Source organism: Stomoxys calcitrans, chromosome 4 (assembly GCF_963082655.1).
Source record: "Stomoxys calcitrans chromosome 4, idStoCalc2.1, whole genome shotgun sequence".
NCBI lineage: Eukaryota > Metazoa > Arthropoda > Insecta > Diptera > Muscidae > Stomoxys > Stomoxys calcitrans.
Genome location: NC_081555.1, coordinates 180,433,011 through 180,454,884, shown reverse-complemented (window position 1 = coordinate 180,454,884; position 21,874 = coordinate 180,433,011). Strand labels below are relative to the sequence as shown.

General features: G+C 37.7%; 1 protein-coding gene across 2 annotated transcripts in view; it reads right to left on the bottom strand.

The window, feature by feature from the left end:
• Positions 1 to 21,874, bottom strand: part of LOC106082999 (hypoxia-inducible factor 1-alpha) — an 83,903-nt gene that overhangs the window by 14,083 nt on the left and 47,946 nt on the right. For both annotated transcript variants that reach the window (XM_013245789.2, XM_059368285.1), the window contains 3 exons: positions 10,801 to 11,598; positions 2,142 to 2,305; positions 1,913 to 2,058 (listed from right to left, as the gene is read on the bottom strand). In XM_013245789.2, the coding sequence (XP_013101243.2) occupies positions 1,913 to 2,058; positions 2,142 to 2,305; positions 10,801 to 11,510 (1,020 nt within the window). In that variant the 5' untranslated portion in view covers positions 11,511 to 11,598. The remainder of the gene's footprint in view (positions 1 to 1,912; positions 2,059 to 2,141; positions 2,306 to 10,800; positions 11,599 to 21,874) is intronic.

Sequence of the window (21,874 nt, the reverse complement as noted above, 5' to 3'; positions counted from 1 at the left end):
AACTAAAAAAAATCTGCAGTTTGAGAACGGGTAGAGCTAAATCTTTGATGGTCCGAGCGCCTTTTGGCAGGTCCCTAAAGTTGGCCACCTCGGTCATTCGAAATATTATTCGGACTGCCTAAAGTTCATATGTAGTCCGATTTTAAAATTCTAAAATAGGATTGTTTTATTAACTCTCTAATCGGGATTTCTCGCTTATTTTGTATGATGAAAAATGCTTACTAAACGGCTTTTCTTTTCCCTGTATATTATCGCCGATTATTAATGACGTTAGGATTGTTTTATTCACCCTCTAAGCGGATTTCCTGGCTGTATTGAGAAAGATGTTTACTAAGTGGCTTATGAAAGGGCAGACGATTTGGCGGTGAAGGCCAGAGGACTGCCGTCAATAAACTTGGTAACCCGAAGCCTATCAGGTCGACGTAGTCCGAGTTATGGGAGTGGGCGACGAATGCGCATGCAACATTGTGGAACAGCGAAACGGTGGGTAGATCGCCGAAAACCCTATGGGGGGATCCCGATCGTGAGAAGATGAGGCTATTATTGAAATGAAGTAAGAAGGAGATCAGTATAGCTATTGGTATCATAACGGGACACATAGGACTACGAGCTCACTTATGTAAAATCGGTGCGGCAAGTGATAGCATGTGTAGGGCATGCGAGGAAGATGATGAGACTTTGGAGCATTTCCTTTGTCATTGCTCGGTTTTCGCGTATAACAGATACCGGCACTTAGGTGGGTACATCTGGAACATCTGATCGATGCTGCAAATTTTTGCTTGGAAAAAAGAACCTTCAGTAGAAATTTGCAAGCTCTCAATTACCAAATTAATTTTTTTTTGCTTTCACACATTCTCCCGCTCTCTTCAGCTGGCAAATAAAGTATACGAACGACTTCCAGTAACAATTTGTTCAAATTTGCAAAAAATTTTGAGAACAAACATAAAATGAAAATTACACATAACCGGAAAATCAACCAATGTATCGTACGATTTATCCATGCAAATCGGAACAGGTCTGATAGTCACGCTAACCTATGGGCTAAGATGGGCTACTTACTACCTTTAAGATAAGCAATGTAAAACAAATCCCGTTGCTACCAGACGATATGTATTCTCAAATACAGCAACTTTGAAAGTTGTACTCATCATCTGATACATATGAAACAATATAAATATGAAAAACGGATTTTTGAATGAACACGTATGGACATTTTTCTATTGAAGCATGCATTCATGTACACACACGCGCATAATAAAAGTACAATACATGCCGTTTCGAGCCCGCTCAATTCGTATTTAACATAAGTAAGGAAAATGATGTGGAAGTGACAGGTCATGACGTCTAATAACACCTTAAACATTAAAATTGAGAGATCCAGGGTTGGTAATGCCCATAATTAACTCCATATGCGGTCGCGCTGACATTTAAAATCCCCTTTCTTTTATTTAATTTTATGCATGTATGTAACTTTCAGTTTGTTTTGCCAGAAAACTGTTGTTATTAGATACAATGAAACGTTAATTGTTTCATATCTTCCACTTTTAAACTTGTCGTTTATTAAGTGTACCCTAGCTAACATACGGCAAAACACTATTTGAGTATAACACCTGTGTGTAAGGGCGCCAAACTCATGACGCGGCAATCTCCATGCGGCGTTTCGAACATTTCTGAGCATAAAGAAAAGAAATAGTTGCCCCTTACATTACCACTTGGATTAATTCACCAAAAATTGTTTCGCGTGGTCATTTAATTACCATAAAAACACGATCTTCCCTTTGTTGTTGGTGTTGTTCAGTGATACACACAACCTCAGTGACATCTGCACAAATACTGGACTTGTACAACTATGTCACGTACAAAGTAAATAAATAAGAAAATGGAATTTAATGGTACTTTAATTTATACATACCTGACAGTGACCCAAATGTTGTTCTATACTGGAAGAGACTAAAACAATCTGACCATTGCACGTTAAAGTCAGGAAGAAGCTGTCTAACAATTTCATCAGAGTATCTGTGGTTTGAAACGATTGGTTGTTTAAACTTTTGCCAAACACTGTAAAAGAGATACATACGGACAGCTTAATAAGAAGGAGGGAGGAAGAAGACATATCATGTACGCTGCTTTTCGTTACCTACCGTACTTAAGACGTAGTCCATGGGCAGCAAATCTGAGAACAGCTGTCTTGTCAACTCGTCTAGGAGATTCTGCAACATGTGCTACCATTGTTGAGAGTTCTTGTATTGAGCCATTGAGTTTATCTCGTCTATTTTTTTCTGCACGATTACGCGCTTCTCGACCACTGAAATGAGACAAATGAAGAAAGGTTGTTGGCTTCGTTTTGGGAAAATACCTTAAATTTAGTTCTAATTATTATGGGAATTCGTTAGACAGCAACAATTAAACTTTTTTTTGTGAATTTTTAAGTTTATCTTAAGAAAATTAAATTTACTGCACTCATTTAATGAAACCAAAAAGGGGAGAATTTCAGATGAAAGGCTTTATTTTTTTGGCAGCTTATAATGTGCACAAGCCTTCAAAACATTTGCTTTTGAGTTTCCGTTACATTTCGCTGGAAACACACATTGTTGGCGAGCTCATACACCCGAAAGTGAACCAAATATTTGTGTATTGCGCCATAAATGGGTATGGTATGGGTAATGATACTGCTAGCGTTACCAAACGCCATGGTAGTGGTACAAAATAAAGCTGTAACAACACCTAAAGTGAAGGCTCGAATTTAACGAAAACCATGCCCTAGTGGGCGGAGATCACCCGGATCTCCGCCTGCAGGATCGTATTTTGGTCAGGCAGTCTAAAACAGATATCAGTCCCTGGGTTCTCAATGTAGACCCCCTGGCCCACTCTGTCCTCTAGCTTTGATCCATCCGTGTAACATGATCTTCCAGATGGCAATACAAGGGTTCCGTCAATCCAAGACTGTGCCGATGGCAGCAATGCCTCGCACTCGACTTTAAGGTTCGTCTAAGGTATCGGAAATCTCTTCCCTTCCTTCCAGGTTTCCTATCGTCGCCTCGATTATACCGCGATGGTATGAGCTGCTCCCATCCTCAATCCATTCTCCTGTCGCCTTAAGTCTCATGGCCGCAGTGGCTGCCTCACAGTTAATCTGTATGTCAATGGGTTGGATATCTAGAATAGTCTCCAGGGATCTAGTGTGCGTGGTCCTCATCGCTCCGCCTGGCATAGGCATAGAATTACCCATACTTTTCAGATCAACTAACCGTTGTCTTGAAAAATATGGATAATAGAGTTCGAGAATGACAATGAAGTGATTGTTAGGAGCTTTTTACACCCGTAAAAGCATCTGGCATGAATCCGACAGACCAAATCTAAGAATTACTCGAAAATAAGCATCCAAAAAGAGAATATTTCATCTAGAGAAGTCCTAAAATCTACTTTATGAGAAGAGTGAGCTTATATAGAGGAAATGGACACCCAAATTCAGGTTAAAGACGTGAATCGACAATTGGCATCAATTGCCGCATTTAAAGGGGGGCCCACATTTGCTAGACACATGTGTACGTAAATTTAATTGTTTGACTCCATATATGCCTTGCTTTTTACTTCTTGGGCATTTACGCATTTATCAACCGGTGTTCGTAAAATTTTGCGCAGCAGTTTTCTCAACGACTCCATTTATCAACCGATGTTTTCAAAATTTAGCACAGCGGTTTTCTGTGAACGACTTAGTCGGCATAATCAAAGTTGTGTAGGGCATCAAAAGGTAAGCATTGCGTGACTTTAGCACGTCATGTTTTTTAAGTACATTTGACGAAATTTGCAATGAAATAAATTCGTACGTAATATTTCCGTTATGGAGTAAATTTCGACAAACAATCATTCACAATACATCAATCACAGATCCTCAAGTTGTCGATTTGTTATGTTTAATAATCAGATTTAACTGCCATGTCATGTCAATATACTGAGCTTATGTGACCATATATGCTGTAGCCTTGTGTGCAGCTGTTAGAATTTTCACCCTTAGCCGTAGACATCGAAGAAAGGGGGTATCTACTACCTGTTGCCCATGTGGTAAATAGACACTGAACAATTGTTATAACCAACGAAAACGTATAAATATTTAAAATAGAATAATACATTAAATCTAGCGAATGAATAAAGCATACAAAAATTACTGCATAAGGGATTTCAAAAAACTCTTTTCTTTTAGTTTTTTTTTTGTCCCGTCCAATTCTTAAAAAGGAATTGACCTTTTTGCTTGAAACACACGACCGTAATTCCCTTTTATTTGATTTTATATTCATGTATATGCTTTCATATCTGTGTGTATGTACATATGTAGGGTTTATTTATGTATTAAAAATAGGTATAGAGCGAGTGGGAAGGTATGGGAAATGGTAAAAGTATTCACAACTGTCCAAAGAAAAATTATACATTTTTTCCTTCCACAAGACTCTCATAAGGAGCCCCATTGAGGCTTTGTTTTTTTATATAATTTCGAAAACTGTGTTGTTTTTAATGCTGTTATAAATGTTAATGATTGTTAAAAGAATGGATTGGTTGATTTTCATAGAAAATTTAATTGTCATGGAAACAAAGTCTTTGCGGTATATGTACTCAGTAATATAGCGTTCCATAGACAACAGCAACTAGGCGCACAATTTCCTTTGGTTTAGGAATAGGATTGAAACACATCTACTTTATTTAGGATTGTTTATACATACTATTAAACGGCCAAGAGTTTAAAAGGCGATTTTATGGTACATATTACAGCCAAATGGCTGAATGGATTTGAATGAAATTGGCATCAATCGAAAGAAATTTTTCCAGATAAGCGACGAAATTATGTTATTAATTAGTGTTCCTTGAAGAAAGCCATGAAAATGAGGAATTGATCTTCAATAAAAGAAGAAGAAGAAGCATAAACACAACAAATTGTTGTTGGTATTTTTCTAAACCATTCGTTATGGCTGTGAATGCAAAGCCATAGGTGGGAATATTAGTGGTGAGAGTAAGAGAAAGACGTGCGAGAGAAATAGTATTTGTGTGAGGTGGTTGTGAGAGTGTGATGTGCGTGACCCTACTTGGTATGTAGTTCAGCCAATTCCTTAAGGCTCAACTCTGGCTTGCGAGGCATTTGCATTTATGTTGTTTGTATATGTTTTGCAAGCCTGCAGAACAAGACAAACAACTTTATAACTTTAGGTCATATGCTGTAGGGTCATATTACGGCCAAACCGATAAATGAATTTGAATGAAATTGACATGAATCGAAAGATATTTTTCCAGAGATGTGTAAAATATATATGAAAATTAATCTACCGAAAAGAAAATCCATAAAAATGAGGAATTAATTTTCAATGAAAAAAAAAGCAGAAACACACCAAATTGTTGTTGATTTTTACTTAAGCGTCCGTTTTTTTTGCTTTCTTTATACTGATTACTTGGTCCATCGTAAGCCTCCGTTATCTATGCGAATGCAAAGCCATAGCCATGGTTTAAATCAACGATACAATCCTGTGGCGATGGTGGCGCAAATTCCCACTAGGCTGTCAAATTTCTGGAGACATCCTAATTTTTATTCTAGTTTTTTTTTTTGATTTATGATTATAAACGTGCCGACCGAACTTTGGATACCCACCAACTTGGGTATATATGTAAACCCCCTTTCGTCACAATCCGGTGAAAATTGGATAACTTATGCACGCAAACTCGGCACGGACATTGAGTGGTCTAATAAATATAAGTCACTGTTCAATTTGTAGACCAAAATATTGGTCTTTTTGGTAGCATTATCCAAAAATAAACCGATCTGAACCATATACGACACTGATGTCGAAAAGCCTAACATGAGTCACTGCGTCAAATTTCAACGAATTCGGATAATAAATGGGATTTTTATAGGGCCCAGATTTTAAATCGAGAGATCTTTCTATATGACACCTATAACCAAATCTGGACCTATCTGAACCAAATTAAACAAGCATATAATAATCATCCACTACTATATCCGTAGTTATATCTTAATAGGGGCTGGTCTCGTTCATATTTTATTCAGGTACCGAGAACTCATATACGAGTAATATTTTCAGGCAATAAATCTACTTTTTATGGAATTAAGACCCTAAATTGAAAGATAGGTCTACATTACAGCTACATCTATATAGTCTGATCTGACTCATATGTGGGTCGAATGTCGGAAGGCTTAAAACAACTCACTATTTCAAATTTCAACGAAATCGGGTAATAAATAAAGCTTTCATGAGCTTCAGACCCTTAATTGGCATATCTGTCTATATGACACCTATATCTGAATTCAATTTCATCTCAATATCTCAATTTTTGAAGGCTGTAGAGCGATTGCAACAGACGGATATACGGATAGACACATGGACATCATTAAATCGTCTTAGAATTTTACAACGATCCGAAATACATAGAGCGTTGCAAACAAAATGACTAAATGAATATACTCCTATCCTATGGTGGAGGGTATAAGAAAGGAACAAAATGTGAAAACATTTTAAAATCCAAATCAAGCATTTGAAATGCTAGTGGGATTTGGATACAACTCTGGAGTTGAACAATTACATCAGCTGGACAAGTGAGCCAACCTTCTTAACTCAACCATGGCCATAGCTGGGAGCATTAGTGGGGTGAGTGCGAAAGGTGATTGGTATGTGCGAGAGAAAGAGTATGCTAAAAGAGATCACTATTGGCGTACGGGTGTGTGGTGGTGTGATGCGTGTGGCCCCACTTGGTGTTCTTTGGCATGAAGATCAGTCAGTAGCTTAAGCTGAGGCCATGCACAATGACGTTTGCGGTTTAAAATGTTGCCAACGGTTAAATACAACTTTGGCAACGCTCTTATTTAAACATTGAAGTTAACATCAAAAGGAGTCAAAGTAACAAATTGTGGGGCCACACTATGTACTTTATGAATAAAATAATTGGCGGAGAATTAAAGCAAGTAAAAGAGAGTGCAGTATTTCTGCTTACATATGTGATGGGTCCCATATGTTTTAAGGTAAAAAAGCAATAAATTGTTGTATGTTTCTATGTTCATATACACTTAAATTTACTTGCAATATTCAGATAATTTAAAATGATCATGTGAAGAAAATAGTGCACTTTATATTTCAATATCAGAAGGGGATTGTGTGAGGGATTGTCCTCTCACTGAACAACCCAAAGTGCCATGCAGTGCGATCGGGTAATATCCGAATGGAAGGTAGAACGAATCTGACATAAAAATATGACGTCAAATGTTTGGGGTCATCCCTTTTCCTTAAACCACCTTTCATGCCAATGAGGGTTTTACAAGTAGAGTACGAACCTTACTTTGAAATATGGATTCAATTTTTAGAGAGTTTTAGCCCAAAAAGCCCCAACGGACACGTAGCCTTACTATGACTATATGAGGCTCAAATTCAAGGTATTTTCATACATCAAGTTGATGCTTCAGCAGCTTATCAGCATGAAGCTTCCATTCCGGTTGTCTGGTGACCGACCCATGAAATCAAGGACATTGGTATAGGGCGAGTATCATGTGTTCCCTTGTGAGTAGTGTGCCATGCTTATTCACATCTTCATCTCGTATAATCTTCCCCATCATGGTATTAAGGAGATCGCACCATAAGCTGTCTCCCTGACTGAAACCTCGTTTGGCATTAAGAGGTTCGGAGATCTTTTTTTCTATTCTTTCTGAGAAACGTTAATCAGCAGAGTCTTATTTGCAGGTATACCTAAACTCAGATATGACTTGAAATACTTTGAGCGTATAGGGCTGTCGATAGCTTTGACTTTATAGTCAACAAAGAGATGGTAAATGTTGACCTGTCGTTCTCGGGCCTTTTCCAGCATTTGGCTCAGTGTGAATATCTGGTTTATGGTGTATTTTACAGGTCTAAAGCCGCAATGCTAGGCCCAATTATTTCGTAGACTTTAATCTTTTACACAGAACGTTAGAGGGTATCTTGTTTGTGGTGGGGAGGCACATAGTTGGCACATTCTATCTAGCCCCTTTCTTGTGTACGGGTTTAATAATAGGGCTAGATCACTCAGACAAGCTGCTGCATACGCCTTATATCTCTCCGACTTTAAATAGCATGTCTCCTCCGACCTTAAATAGTTCAGCTGGCAACCCATCGGCTTCAGCTGCCTTGTTGTTCTTCAATCAGGTCACTGCTACTAAAACCTCATTCTATACCATCATCAGTGATTGTTTCTGTGGTATCCGCTCGTCGCCATTGCTGAACAATAACAGCTGTGAAAAATGTTCTTTCCATTTCCCAAGCACACCATCTGTATCAGTTACCAGATTTTCTTTTTCCTTTCTCTGCAGTAGGATGTGCCTGCATCAAAGCTATCAGTTTGATGTTTGATTCCTTGCACTTTATTATGACCACCGTTCGCTCACATTCATGTCTTTCCATTTTCTTTTTTTTTTGTGCGGAATAGACGTTTCTCCTCTCTGCTTTTCTCCCGATAGCTCTCCTTCATCAGATGCGTAGCTACTGATTGCAGGTTCGTCCTGTATGCCGGATTGTTGGCTTCACCAACATTTCGTCACTCTTATTCGTACCAGGGGTTTCTTGGGCAGGCTTCTGATACCCAAGTACGAATTTCCTGGCATTTTCCATGCAGTGAGCAGTAGTTTGCCACCGTCCCGTTATATCATCTTGACTAGGAGTGGTTTCATCAAGCAGTTGGGTAAATCGCTTCACTGATCGATCGTACATCTATCACAGCGAGATCAATTTGGTTCCTTACTTCTTGATTCGGGGTCAACCATTTGACTTTGTGAATTTTCTTCAAGTAATTTCGTGCTGCTAACATGTTTTTTGAGACAACAATTTCCGACTGCTGGATCAAAGATATTTTTCTTCCCTATCTTCTCATTAAAATCTCCCGAAACGATTTTAATATCCCGGCCGGGGCTGAGGCCGTACTCTCTCTCTAGGTGCTCGTAGAAAATATCTTTGATCTGTTCGTCCTTGTCTCTTTCGTTGGGGCATTGGCACAAATAAGGCTGTTGTGGAAGCATTTGGCATTTATGCGAATTGTGGTTAACCTCTCATCGACTGATTTAAACACGGAGATAAGGTGTTGACTAATCACAAATCCACAGCCACGCCAGCTATAATATAGAGTAAAAAATATGACGAGCTAAATTTCAGTTAATTCGGATAATAATTGCGATAATTGCGGCCTCTAAAAGCTCAAAAAGTCAAATCCGGATCTATTTCAGGTTATAGACATTAGGATAAAGACTTCATACATTCGTGAAACGGGAAATGATTTTTAAGTCAAAAAGTCATCACCCTAATAGACATACTTTGCTCTCTTTTTGAAACTCGTTACCAAACACGACGTAAACCATTTCAGCCAAAACTGGTAGCAATTGTGCCCTCAAGAGGCTCAAGAAGTCAAATCAGGAAATCGATTCATATAAGCTCAATATCAGGTTATGGACCAATTTGGATTATAATTAGTATGGTTGTTGAAACACTGCGTTCAAAATTTCAGCCAAATCGCTTAATATTTCCATTCTTCAGAGGCTGAAGGAGCCAAATCGGGAGATTTGCCACATTAAAACATGGACTGATTTGGCCCATTTACAATCCCACGAATAGGAAGTATTTCAGTCCAGGTTTACTCCTTCGAAAGCATTTGGTCACTCGCTTCGTTTGTCAATTCTATAAAATCAGCTGACTGTGATAAGTTGGTGAACGAATCGAGTGACAGAATTTAAATGTCAAATGCTTGTTGACACAGTTGCATTTGTTTTCTTTGAAGATATGGCCGCATTATATTATTGAAATAATTGTTTGTCTGGCGCATTTAGCTTTGTTTCGTACCAAATGATGAACCTTAAATAACAATATCTATATTTCGAAGAAAATTAAAACCTAAAATTATATTTTCATAAAATCTGTTCTTGAAAATATTCTTTCAGCACGTAACGGCAATGTTCTGCTTCAAAAATCTGAAACGGAAATGACTATATCCTGTCAGAATAAATTGTTCAATGATACATTTGCTCATTCCTAAGTGGAATTTGAAGTAAAATAAAAATTACTTCGCACTACACGCTTACAAGTACCCGATAGTGGTCTTGGACAATTCCTCTTTGTAGTACATTTCAATAAGATGATGTATTGTTGTGCGAGTGTGTGTGTGTGTGTGTGTGCAGGACACGAATTAAACCTACACATGCATATATACACAAGTTTTTTCTTCTGTATAGTTGTTAATTTCTTTAATGTCTGGAAAACATCATCACATTTTCTTTGGCAAACAGTCCCCAACACAACCCCACAATTGGCCTGTACATCCTCTTTTGAGCACTTCGTCCTGCGGGATATTATATTTTGAAGTTCTTTTGTTATTTGTTGTGCATGCCCAAGATTTTCGTCTTCCAAGAATTCTTCTAGGCATGTGTGTGTGTGTGTGCGTGTATGTATTGTATGAATGAATTAAGAAGAAATGCTCCTTGAAAGATGCTCGTTTGAGTTATTGCGTGGTTGCGACTTCTCAAAGACAGGGAGAAATGGCCACGCGTACTTAGTTGGCGCTGGCTCTGCCATTGCCAATTCTACTGTCACTGTTTTGCTGCCGAACGAAAAAAGACAGTTTACAGCAAGCTGGTGGGGGATGTGTGGAATTTCTATTTTTGGCTGCAAATCAAATTTTACGTTCTTCGTAAAATACAGAGAACCTGTTGTTATTCATTGCGATGTTGTTTGTGAATGGAATGAGCTTTGGTTGTGAGGAATGAAGGGAGGGTGTTTGGCCGTACTTACTTACCTATTGGATAATTGAAACATGTCCAACATGTGGTCATGGGAATATTGGGGGACAAATTGACGGCCGCAGGAGTGAGATCCATAGGATCGATAGGAGCCGATTGGTGCATTTGGATACCACATATTCGAATGGAAGTAACTCTGTTGACTAGGGTGAGCATGCGGCATACATTCGACAGTGGGCGACGCACACATATCCCTGGGATCTCTGAAGAGATGCCCTTGGTGCTGCTGGTGCTGTTCTTGCTGCTGATGCTGTAGCGGGTGAGTATGGGCATAATGTTGGTCCTCTGGAACATGTGGAGGCAGGTGGTGGTGTGGGCGTTGCGATGGTCGCATCGCTAACGTCGACAAGGGAGGAAAGTTATAATTGAACTGAATTGTCGATGACGATGTGGGCCTTAACATCATTTCTGAAGGATGGTACTTTACATCGTCGGCAAAGCCATCGTCGGTTGGCATGGCATGGTTGTACAAATCATTGTTTTGCACTTCCGAATAATCGGAGCCAACTTGAGACATATTGTCGTCACCCACATCGGTGCCAGTGTCATTGTCGGGACTCCAAGACGAGATTGATTGGGTTCGGTGAGTGTCTACATCGTTTCGTGTGTTTGTGATGTCCATAGCAGACGTTTTGTGAGCATCTCCCCCTATATCCATTGACAACAAATTAGCTTCGCTCAATTGTGGAATGTTTTCTGGTCCCATTTCACATTTAAATGTTGCATGTCTGTTTTGCCGTTATTTCTTTTATTTTGTTGAATCTTGACAGAGATCAATAATTCAATTTGTGGTACTGAAAAAAAAAAAACGAAAACAAAAAAAGAGTTGTTAAGAAATGTTATAAGAAAAATTGACAACAATTAAGTATGTGGTCGGTAATGTAAATAAAAAAAATTTAAATACACGTTTAATAGCATACTCACAACAATTTAAATTTAAATTAAGAGTTCATATACAAGCCATTGGGGTTAAAAATAGGAATAATGAAAATTTAAATATTTAGACAATTAACAATCTAAAATACTCATTGTTCAGCAGGGCTGAACCTTGGATAGCTACCACAATGGTCTCTGCTAGATAATATGTGAATAATCCACAGATAAACTGACAGAGTGTATAACTGGATTTTTCTAAAAAAAAAAAACATCAAACCGTGGAATGAATGACCCTTTAGTGAACTCAAACAATCAAATTAGTGTTTAGGTTATATAAGGGCTATACCCCTTTAGATAGCTATTTGATGGGAATATATTAAATATCAGCTCAATCGGATTAAAATTGAAGCTCTGGAGCGCTTGGTTAATATCAGCGATATATATTTTTATGGACCACATATATGTGGACTTTTTTGGAATGGGTAAATATTATTCTTGGCCCTTACTCAGAAACAAAGGAATAGCAAAAACGGACCCCACCAACATTGATGACCCATGCAAACGAAAAAAGGACCATGATTTGCGGATCTGCACCTGGAATGTCCGCACTCTTTATAGAGAGGGTGCAGTATACGCGCTGGCGGATGTATTAGAGAAGTACAAGGCAGATATAACCTCCTTACAGGAAGTGCGATGGACTGGGAATGGCGTCACTACAACATCAAACAGTGACGAACTATACTATAGCTGTCATAATACGAGGCATGAGTTTGGCTGTGGATTTGTGATTAGTCGGAGACTGAAACACCTTGTCTCCAGCTTTACTCTGGTGGATGAGAGGCTAGCCACAATCCGCATAAAAGCCAAATTCTTCAACGTTGTGATAGATGGAAGGCATTCATCCAGCGTGTTAGATGTACGATTGATCCGTGGAGCAAATATAGATTCGGATCATTACCTTGTTGCAGCAAAGGTTCGCACCCGTTTGAACATGGCGAGGAAAGTACGATCTGACACTGCACGGAAGCTGGATATTGAAAAGCCGCAAACACAACAAATGGCAGCGGCATACTCCACTCAACTGACCCAACTGCTTGATGAAAGCACTCCTTGTTCCGATGATATAATGCCGCGAAATCCGCACTTAGTGTCTGGTATAGAATGTTTACCTCCTAGTCAGAATGAGGTCCAAGTAGCATTGACCCGACTAAAGAACAACAAGGCAGCAGGAGGCGACACGCTGATAAGGCGTTTGCATCAGCTTATCTGCGCAATCCGGCTAGAATAACGCTTACCCGATGATTGGAACCTCAGGATACTATGTCCCGTACACAAGAAAGGAGACAAGACCGAATGTGCCAACTACAGAGGAATAAGTCTCCTCCCCATCGCATTCAAGATACTCTTGAGCGTACTGAAGCGGGAAAGATTAAAACCTAAAGAACAAATGGAACAAATATTCTGTCATAGCCAATTAAAGTAAAGTAAGTAAAATAAGATTAAAGGTTGTATGAAGCCAAACGTTAAATCCAATCTCCTCATATCCAGTTTGAAATTAAGTTAAAGACAAAATGTGAGTTATAGCAGAAACACCTCTGTCAGAACTTTTTGATCACTTCCGATCAGTGTGAAGTTAACATTTGTCTTTTCAACGATTCGCTGGTCTGATGGACATTGATCAACTAGATGCTCACGTCGTATGGGCATAAATATAGTATGCGATGCATAGCCCAAGTGCAATGCCTGTTGATCAAAGCAGTTACTCGTAAATGAATATTTCGATGTGTTGCAAACGGAATGACAGAATGAAAATACCCCCATCTTTCGTACGTACAGTACAAAGCATACATTCATACATAGGTTTACAATTCGGCAACTCTTTTCCAATACGAGTATATCATAGATAAAGAATTTCAAAAAAAAATCTCAAATCTCGAAAAAAAATTCCCTGTTTAGGGAAATTTCCCCTAATCTGACAACACTGAGTAGAGCTCTGCCCCATTCAATTTACTCTCTTCATTATTTTTTTCAACAATATAATGCAAATATCGAAATGGCTGGACAGCACAATACATTATTCTCCACTTTGCACATGAGCGAATGTCGATCAACAGTTTACATACATTGTAATAAACATTATCAATAGCACGAAAAAATTTTTTTGTACGTTTTAATCGCCACTTGCTATTGTTTAATTGCATTCCACTTGGGCTATACAAATTGCGCATATTGCATTTAGAATGCTTACATTATTTGGTATTTTAATGTTTACCAGATCTATATCAATATTTTTCTGTATAATCAAAAACAATATTGGAATGGAACTTATAAATGAGGAACATTTAGTTATTGCGCAAAAGTTAAAAACTCATAACAAAGTTTCTGTTGAGTGAGGTCTCGGGACTGAGTCACGGTATATCTGGTGTCTTACATCTTTTAGACGAAAGTTGAACAAATTTCTGAAAAAGAGAATTGTATAAAACTTGCATTCATTCAAAATTTCAGCATGCCAAGATATGAACCAAAGTCGATTTCCCATACGAACTGCAAGGAAGAAATACTAATTCTCTTGGTATTGCTTGACCCATTCAATTGATATATAGAAACTTCGAACAACCCGACGATACTGAAGAGAAACAAAGTTGTTACCCTTACACAGTGTTGCTTTACCGGCAGTATTTCTCTGGGTGTTTTACCAATTAATGCCATTGCACTCCTTTGAATTTTGTCAGGATGATTTTGTCCATATATCAGAGCAATTTAAAATTTTCAACACAGATTCTTGATCTTGCTGCGTCCGTCCGTCTGTCTGTTGAAATCACGCTACAGTCTTTTAAAAATAGAGATATTGATCCGAAGCTTTGCACAAATTCTTTTTTTTTTTTTGTTCATTGGCAGGTTATAGCCCAAGTTCGAAGATAGATCGGACTATATCTTGATATAGCCGCCGAATAGACCGATCTGCCGATTTAAGGCCTTACGACCCTAAAACCACATTTATTATCCGATTTTGCTGAAATTTGGGACAGTAAGTTGTGTTATGCTAATCGACATCCTGATCATTCCAGATTTGGATATAGCTGCCATATAGATCGATCTCGATCGATCGATTTAAGGTTTTGAGCCCATAAAAGGCGGATTTATTGTCCGATTTTGCTGAAATTTGGGATGGTGAGTTATGTTAGGCTACTCGACATCCTGATTGTTCCAGATTTGGATGTAGCTGCCCTATAGACCGATCTCTCGATTTAAGGTTTTGAGCCCATAAATGGCGCATTTATTGTCCGATTTCACCGAAATTTGGGACAGTGAGTTGTTTTAGGATCTTCGATATCCATTTTCAATTTGGCTCAGATCGGTCCAGATTTGGATATAGCTTCCATAAATACCGATCTCTCGATTTAAAGTCTTGGCCCCATAAAAGCCGCATTTTCAATCCGATTTCGCTAAAATCTTACACAGTGACTAAGCCTTTCGACATCCGTGTAGTATATAGTTCAGATCGGTTTTTATTTGGATATAGCTACCAAAAAGACCAATATTTGGTTCTACAAAATTCAACAATGACTTGTACTTATTAGACCAATGTCTGTGTGGAATTTGGTCCAAATCGGATCCTATTTCGATATAGCTGCTATGGGGGCATAAGTTATGCATTTTTCACCGGATTATGACGAAAGGTGTTTTACGTATATACCCAAGGTGGTGGGTATCCAAAGTTCGCCCGGCCGAACTTAACGCCATTTTATTTGTTTTTAATGATAGAAAATCAAATTCATATTGAATATATCAGAAGAATTTTGTGTTCCTAACAATGAGATTTAACAAAACTATTATTAGCTTTGGTCATGTGAACTGACCCTCCTTAATACATTACCATAGGTATGATTGTCATATACTCGTACATACATATACCTATGTATGTATGTTTATTATATATGTATTGAAAATATGTAGTAGCGTATATGCCGTATGTTATGTCTATCAAATAAGTGGTTAAGAATGATGAAAATGTTGCAAAAATGTAAACCATTTTACAAGTAGAGGTTCAACACCAACTGAGTTTATATAGTTTACCATACGTGTGTGTGTGTGTGTATGACTAATGGTAGGCCACTTATCAACCAATTTTTTGTTGAGATTAGAGCAAAGGTTGTAATTTTTGACGCCAATTTCGATAAGCTTGGCAATAGAGCAATAGAGATTGCCCTAGTTTACACGGCCATACAGTTTCCATTGCAGTTTGTTGTTATCAATACAAACAACATCATAAATCATTTTCAAGCACTGCGCTATTGCGTCTAAAAATGTAATGCATGATAATTTCGTTTAACGCTAACAACAAATTACATTTAAAAGATGTCGCAATAAAAATAACTTGAATGGTTGAATTAAAATAGCAGTTTTTCAACAATGACTAGTAAATGAAAATGATTAAAAACTATACCAGTAAGGTGCCAAATTCGGCCGCCCAAAATCTTGGGAGCCAACCATGGCGGATTCTGCTAAAAAAAATCCACTAAAGAACTTAGGTTATAGGTATGTGTGTACTTTACGTACCAAATCGGGCAGATTTTGAAGCTTCTAAGGGCCGTGGAAAACTAATCAGGAAATCGTTTTATATGGGAGCTATACGTATAAGGTAATATACCGATTTGGGCCGTACTTGGTACGGTTGTTGCAAATCATGCCAAAACACACCAATCAGTCCAATCACCCCAATCAAGAAGCTAAATCAAAGGACCACTTTATATAGAAGCTACATATATCCAAATCGGCACCGTTATGTCCCATTTGCAATCTCCAACGACCTACCTATATGTACGAAACTTTATGCGGATATACTTTTTCGTTCAACCGCTATTGCTATTTCGACAGACGGAGGGACGGACGGACATGACTAGGTCGAGTTAGGTCGTGGTTCTCTTCTCTCTCCCAAATTTGGTTTTCTGAATGTATGCTTATTGTTTATCCTAACGATTAAGTTTAACCGGTAGATGGGTGCCGGTTAGTGACTTGTCATCTCGATAAATGCATCATTGTTTTGTTTACCGATTGGTGCATAATACATTGGTGATTTCGCGTACTTATCCAGTAACAATTTGCCAATAAAAGTTTTTGCAAATTTTAGAGTACGCGAACACTCCAATTACTAATTGCTGCGTAACGTTCCAAAGTGTACGAGAAAACCACATTTTGGTAACAAGAGGTTTATGCAAATGCAAATATATATTGCGGATCGTCGTAAAATTCCAGGACGATTTAACCATGTCCGTGTGTTTGTCCGTCCTTCTGTTGTAATCACTCTAGACCGATCTGCCGATAAAGGGTCTGAAGGCCATAAAAGCTTTATTTATTACCCTCTTTTACTGAAATTTGAAACAGTGAGTTTTTCTGAGCCTCCCGATATTCGACCTTAATATGGTTTGTTTGACCATGGTTCCTTCCTATTTTATGTTGAGGACATATGGACATTTGCTAAGGAGGCTACAAGTCCTTTCGCTAGCTAAACTAAAGCTCTACAAACAGCAAACAACACTGTCCAACCTCGTAAATGGTATCTGCCAAAAACGCAAACCATTATTTATTTAGTAATGTAACTGAAGGAAATAAAAAAACTCACGTTGAGATTTGCCTTAATTCTGTTTGTTATTAATTGTTTAATGTCAAATTATAACAGTGTCTAATTTACAAAACTTTTATATATACTCATACATTAAAAAAAAGAAGTGAACATATAGAGCCAATGTCATAATAGCCTGCCACCCTCCTCCATTCTGATTGGCCGGCATGAAAAATGATGTGAGAAACAACTTTTTTAAAAGACAAAATCAATTAAAAATCAATTTACTTAAGTGTTAACATTGGTTAAATTTGCACAAAAAAACAAAAACAAAAATAAAAAGCAATCCCGACAGATTATAAAAATCCTTGAAATGTTTTCGAATGCTTTATTAATAGTAAAACGATAATGAATTGCCCACCATTCACAGTCACCCACGTTGGAGGACGCCTATGCAAGCAAGCCGGTTCTTTTATTAGTAAGATTGTTTTTTATTATTTTTTAATTTTTTTTTTTATATTTTGTTTGGTCGCTTTTTATGAAATTTTATTGTTTCATGCTTTAATTGTTTTTATTATTTATTTACGACCGCCATGGCAAATCACAACGACTGTATGTACTTTGTAAAGATGCTTGAACACAGTGTTAAGTTGGCGGCGAAAAGACGTTTTGCAGGTGTTTGTTTGTTTTCTCTTGTTGGTGGGGGAGGGGGAAATCTTGTCCGGTCAGTCACTGAATGCGAAATTGTTTGCAATTTCGGATTTGTATAGAAAAAATAAACACTCTGCTATCAAGTCTGTATGTAGGTGTCATATCTGCATGTGTGTGTGTGTATAGATATGGACTCGCAAAAAGTAAAGCAGTACAACAATTTTTCCGTTTGTAAACAATTAAATAATCGCTGCACACCTTCTACGTATCGCAAATACATACAACCGAATTCAAATATACAACGTACTTACTATACACTCCCGCTCACTCGAATAGCACATTCTCAATAAACGTAATTATTTTTTTTATTGTAGTAGAAAATGGTAATCTTATTTCAAAATAAAATATATATTAAAAATCTGTTTTCCTTTATATAATTAAGGAAAATACAACAAAAACAAAGTCATAAATTCAGGTAAAATATTTGCGTCATTTGAATAGCAAATTCTAATTGAAATGAGTTTGGACATAAAAGTGAAAGTCTAATATTATTATAATAGAATTCTAAATTGTGAAGGAAGTATTTTCACCACATTCCATAAGTAATACCTTTATCCTGTTTAAGGGTCCATTGCGTTATACTGTTTGAAATTAACACTTGTATATAAATTAACGCTTTATGCTAAACCAGGATGCGTTTTTCCCTTAAAGACTTATTTTTTAAAGAACACTGTTTTTCCGCTTCGAAAAATGTTGATGCCAACAATCCCTGAACTCCTTCTTTAGACCCAGAAAATATGGTGGTCACTTCGGAACCTTAACATTTTGGTGGTAAATCAAGAACACGGCATTTGACTTCGATGTCAGAAAAAAAATCAAACAACCTTTCTCAAAAATGCGGTGAAAATTGCATACCTTATGTCCCATAACAGTTATATCGAAATATGTTTGGATTTGGACCAAATACTAATAAGTACAGTAGCTATATCTAAAAATAAACCGATCTGAACTATATACAACATGGATTTCGAAAAGCCTAACATAAGTCATTGTGTCAAATTTCAGAGAAATCGGATTATAAGTGCGACTTTTATGGGGCCAAGACTTTAAATCGAGATATTGCTCTATATGGCAGCTATATCCAAATCCGGACCGATTTGGCCGAAATGTCGAATGTCTAAGAGCTTAGCACAACTTACTGTCCCAAATTTCGGCTAAATCGGACAATAAATACGCCCCAAAACCCTAAATCGAAAGATCGGTCTATATGGCAGCTATATTCAAATCTGGACAGACCTGTGCCATATTGTAGAAGTATGTCGAAGGGCCTAACACAACTCACTTTTATGGGCCAAAGACCCTAAATCGGAGGATCAGTCTATATGGGAGCTATATCCAAATCTAGACCGATCTGAGCCAAAATGCAGAAATATGTCGAAGGGCCTAACACAACTCACTCTCCCAAATTTCAGCAAAATCTGATAAAAAATAAAGCATTTATGGGCTTCAGACCCTTTATCGGCAGATCGGTCTATAAAGCAGCTATACCCAAATATGGTATAGCTGGTATAGCCCGTTCAAGAACTTTACCATCGTGCCTCAAAACGACGTTTCTGTGCCAAATTTCAGCTCAATATCTTAATTTTGTAGGCTGTGGAGTGATTATAACACGGATAGACGGACAGACACACGGACATCGTTAAATCGTCTTGGAATTTTACGACGATCCGAAATATATATACCTTGTTGGGTCGGAAATTGATATTTCGATGTGTTGCAAATTGAGTTACTAATTAAATATACCCCCTATCCTACGGTGGTGGGTATACAAATGATTAGGATCAGTTTATTTATTGAGTATGTGCTATTCAAGTGAGTGGCAGTGTATGTTTGCGTGATTATTTACTACTCGTGGTTACATTTCACTCTCCATTGCGCTCTTTCTCTCTCATGCCTTCTCTCTAACTGTGAAATGAAATATTCTCTTCGGCATATGATTGTTGTCTTTGCATTTGCTACCATTATAGCTGCCGCTGCCATTGCCACTGCCACTGCCATTGTTGATTTTTGTACTTCTTCTTCTTCTTCCGCTTCCTCTTGCCTTGTGTTTAATTTGTCAAAGTAGTGTGACGTTGCCACTGTAGTGTACTGGCCATTTCAGTTGGCTGTGCGCCATTGGCATCCCCACACCCCAAGACTACAATTGTTAACAAATAATTTTTATTTAAATATATATTTTTATTTCATTGTTTACATGAACGAAACAATTTGTTTTTCTCATTTCTTTGTGGCTCTACTCAATCGTCGCCGTCATCGTATTCGTTGTTTTTTTCTTTTTTGCCGTACATAGCACTGGCTGTGGCTTTTCAATTCACAATATTTGCTTCGAATTGTTTGCAATGCTCATGTTGTTGTTGTTGGTTTTTGTGTTATTTAATAATACTTCTCGTTCGCCATAATACCTATCTACCTACCAATTGGTTTTGCACATTCAACCCAATATTGACTTAAGAAATTGCTGTATTGGTGTCTTTTTCAAGTTGCACGTATTCAGGTAAAAGCATAATTTATTGGGCCAACTGAAATGTCACATTCATCCAAGCCTAAAGACGTGTGCCCAAAGGTTCAAACATAGTGTGCAGGAATTTAATTGCTATGACCGGTACACGTTTTGTGTAGAAATCTTTCATTTGCTAGACTTTCAAACTAATGTACAGCTTAGCACGAAGAATTAGAAAAAAAAACATCCGTGAGCCATTTTTATGTATCTTGAATTAAAAGTTTCCATTGAGTTATAGAACAGTAATTTTTGAAGTCAAGGGTTATTACTTTACGTCGTTTGCTTAATTAACCGCCATTTATTACAAATTGATGTGATACTTAAGCTTTTTGTAGAGTTCGGATTTTTATGGAATATAATATAATGCAAGTTTTTTTCCCACCGTCATAGGATGGGGTATACTAAAGTCGCTATTACACGGTATGTAATTGTCTTTTGTCTTTGTAAAATTTAGCAAATTTGGAGTTGTACATGTCGTGTGATAAAAATGAAACTAACATATAAAACATACCTATGGCGCTGAACACCTGGGTTCGAATCCTGGCGAGACCATCAGAAAAATTTTTCAGCGGTGGTTTTCCCCTCTTAATGCTGGCAACGTTTTTGAGGTAATATGCCATGTAAAACTTCTTTCCAAAGAGGTGGCTATAAAAAGGAGGACCCTTACCATTGAGCTTAAACTTGAATCGGACTGCACTCATTGATAGGTGAGAAGTTTGCCCCTGTTCCTTAGGGGAATGTTCATGGGCAACATTTGCAAATTTGCAATTTGCAACATATGAAAACTCAATTTTCAGAATAGAACACACTCTTTTTCCATTAGAGCATGATCTATTCTTTCTGTCAAAAACATAAAGAAATTAGCTGTTTTTGCTATCAGTCGAATGAAAGCAACCGCAAACTAAATTGTTTTCACAAATGTAAAATTATAATTTTGACAAATATGTGAATGCAAAAAGTGACATGTCATAAGACAACTTTATACAGTGTAATAACGCCTTAATCTAGCCATTCTGTTTGTAACTCCTCAAAAAATTGATTCTTGGCACAAATACATCTTATTGATGAAATGCGTTGGTGATTTCAAATTGGTGATATCGGTTCAGCTTTACATAAAGCAACCATATTGGTTACTCGATTCTTTAATTGGCTATGACAGAACATTTCTACCACACGCCGAACGTAGAATAGCGTTCCAAGCGCCTTGATCTTATGCGCTCATTCCAAAATCTCTGACACCAAATTTGAGGTTCCCTCACCACTTGATCTTTCCAACGGGCCTTTGGTCTTCCCGGTTTGCGTGTACCACCGTGTTTGCCTTCAAAGACTTCTTTGCTGGAGCTTCTTCATCCATTCTGACAACATGACCTAGTCAACGCAACTGTTGTATTTTGATGCGTGTAACTATATTATCGTCGTC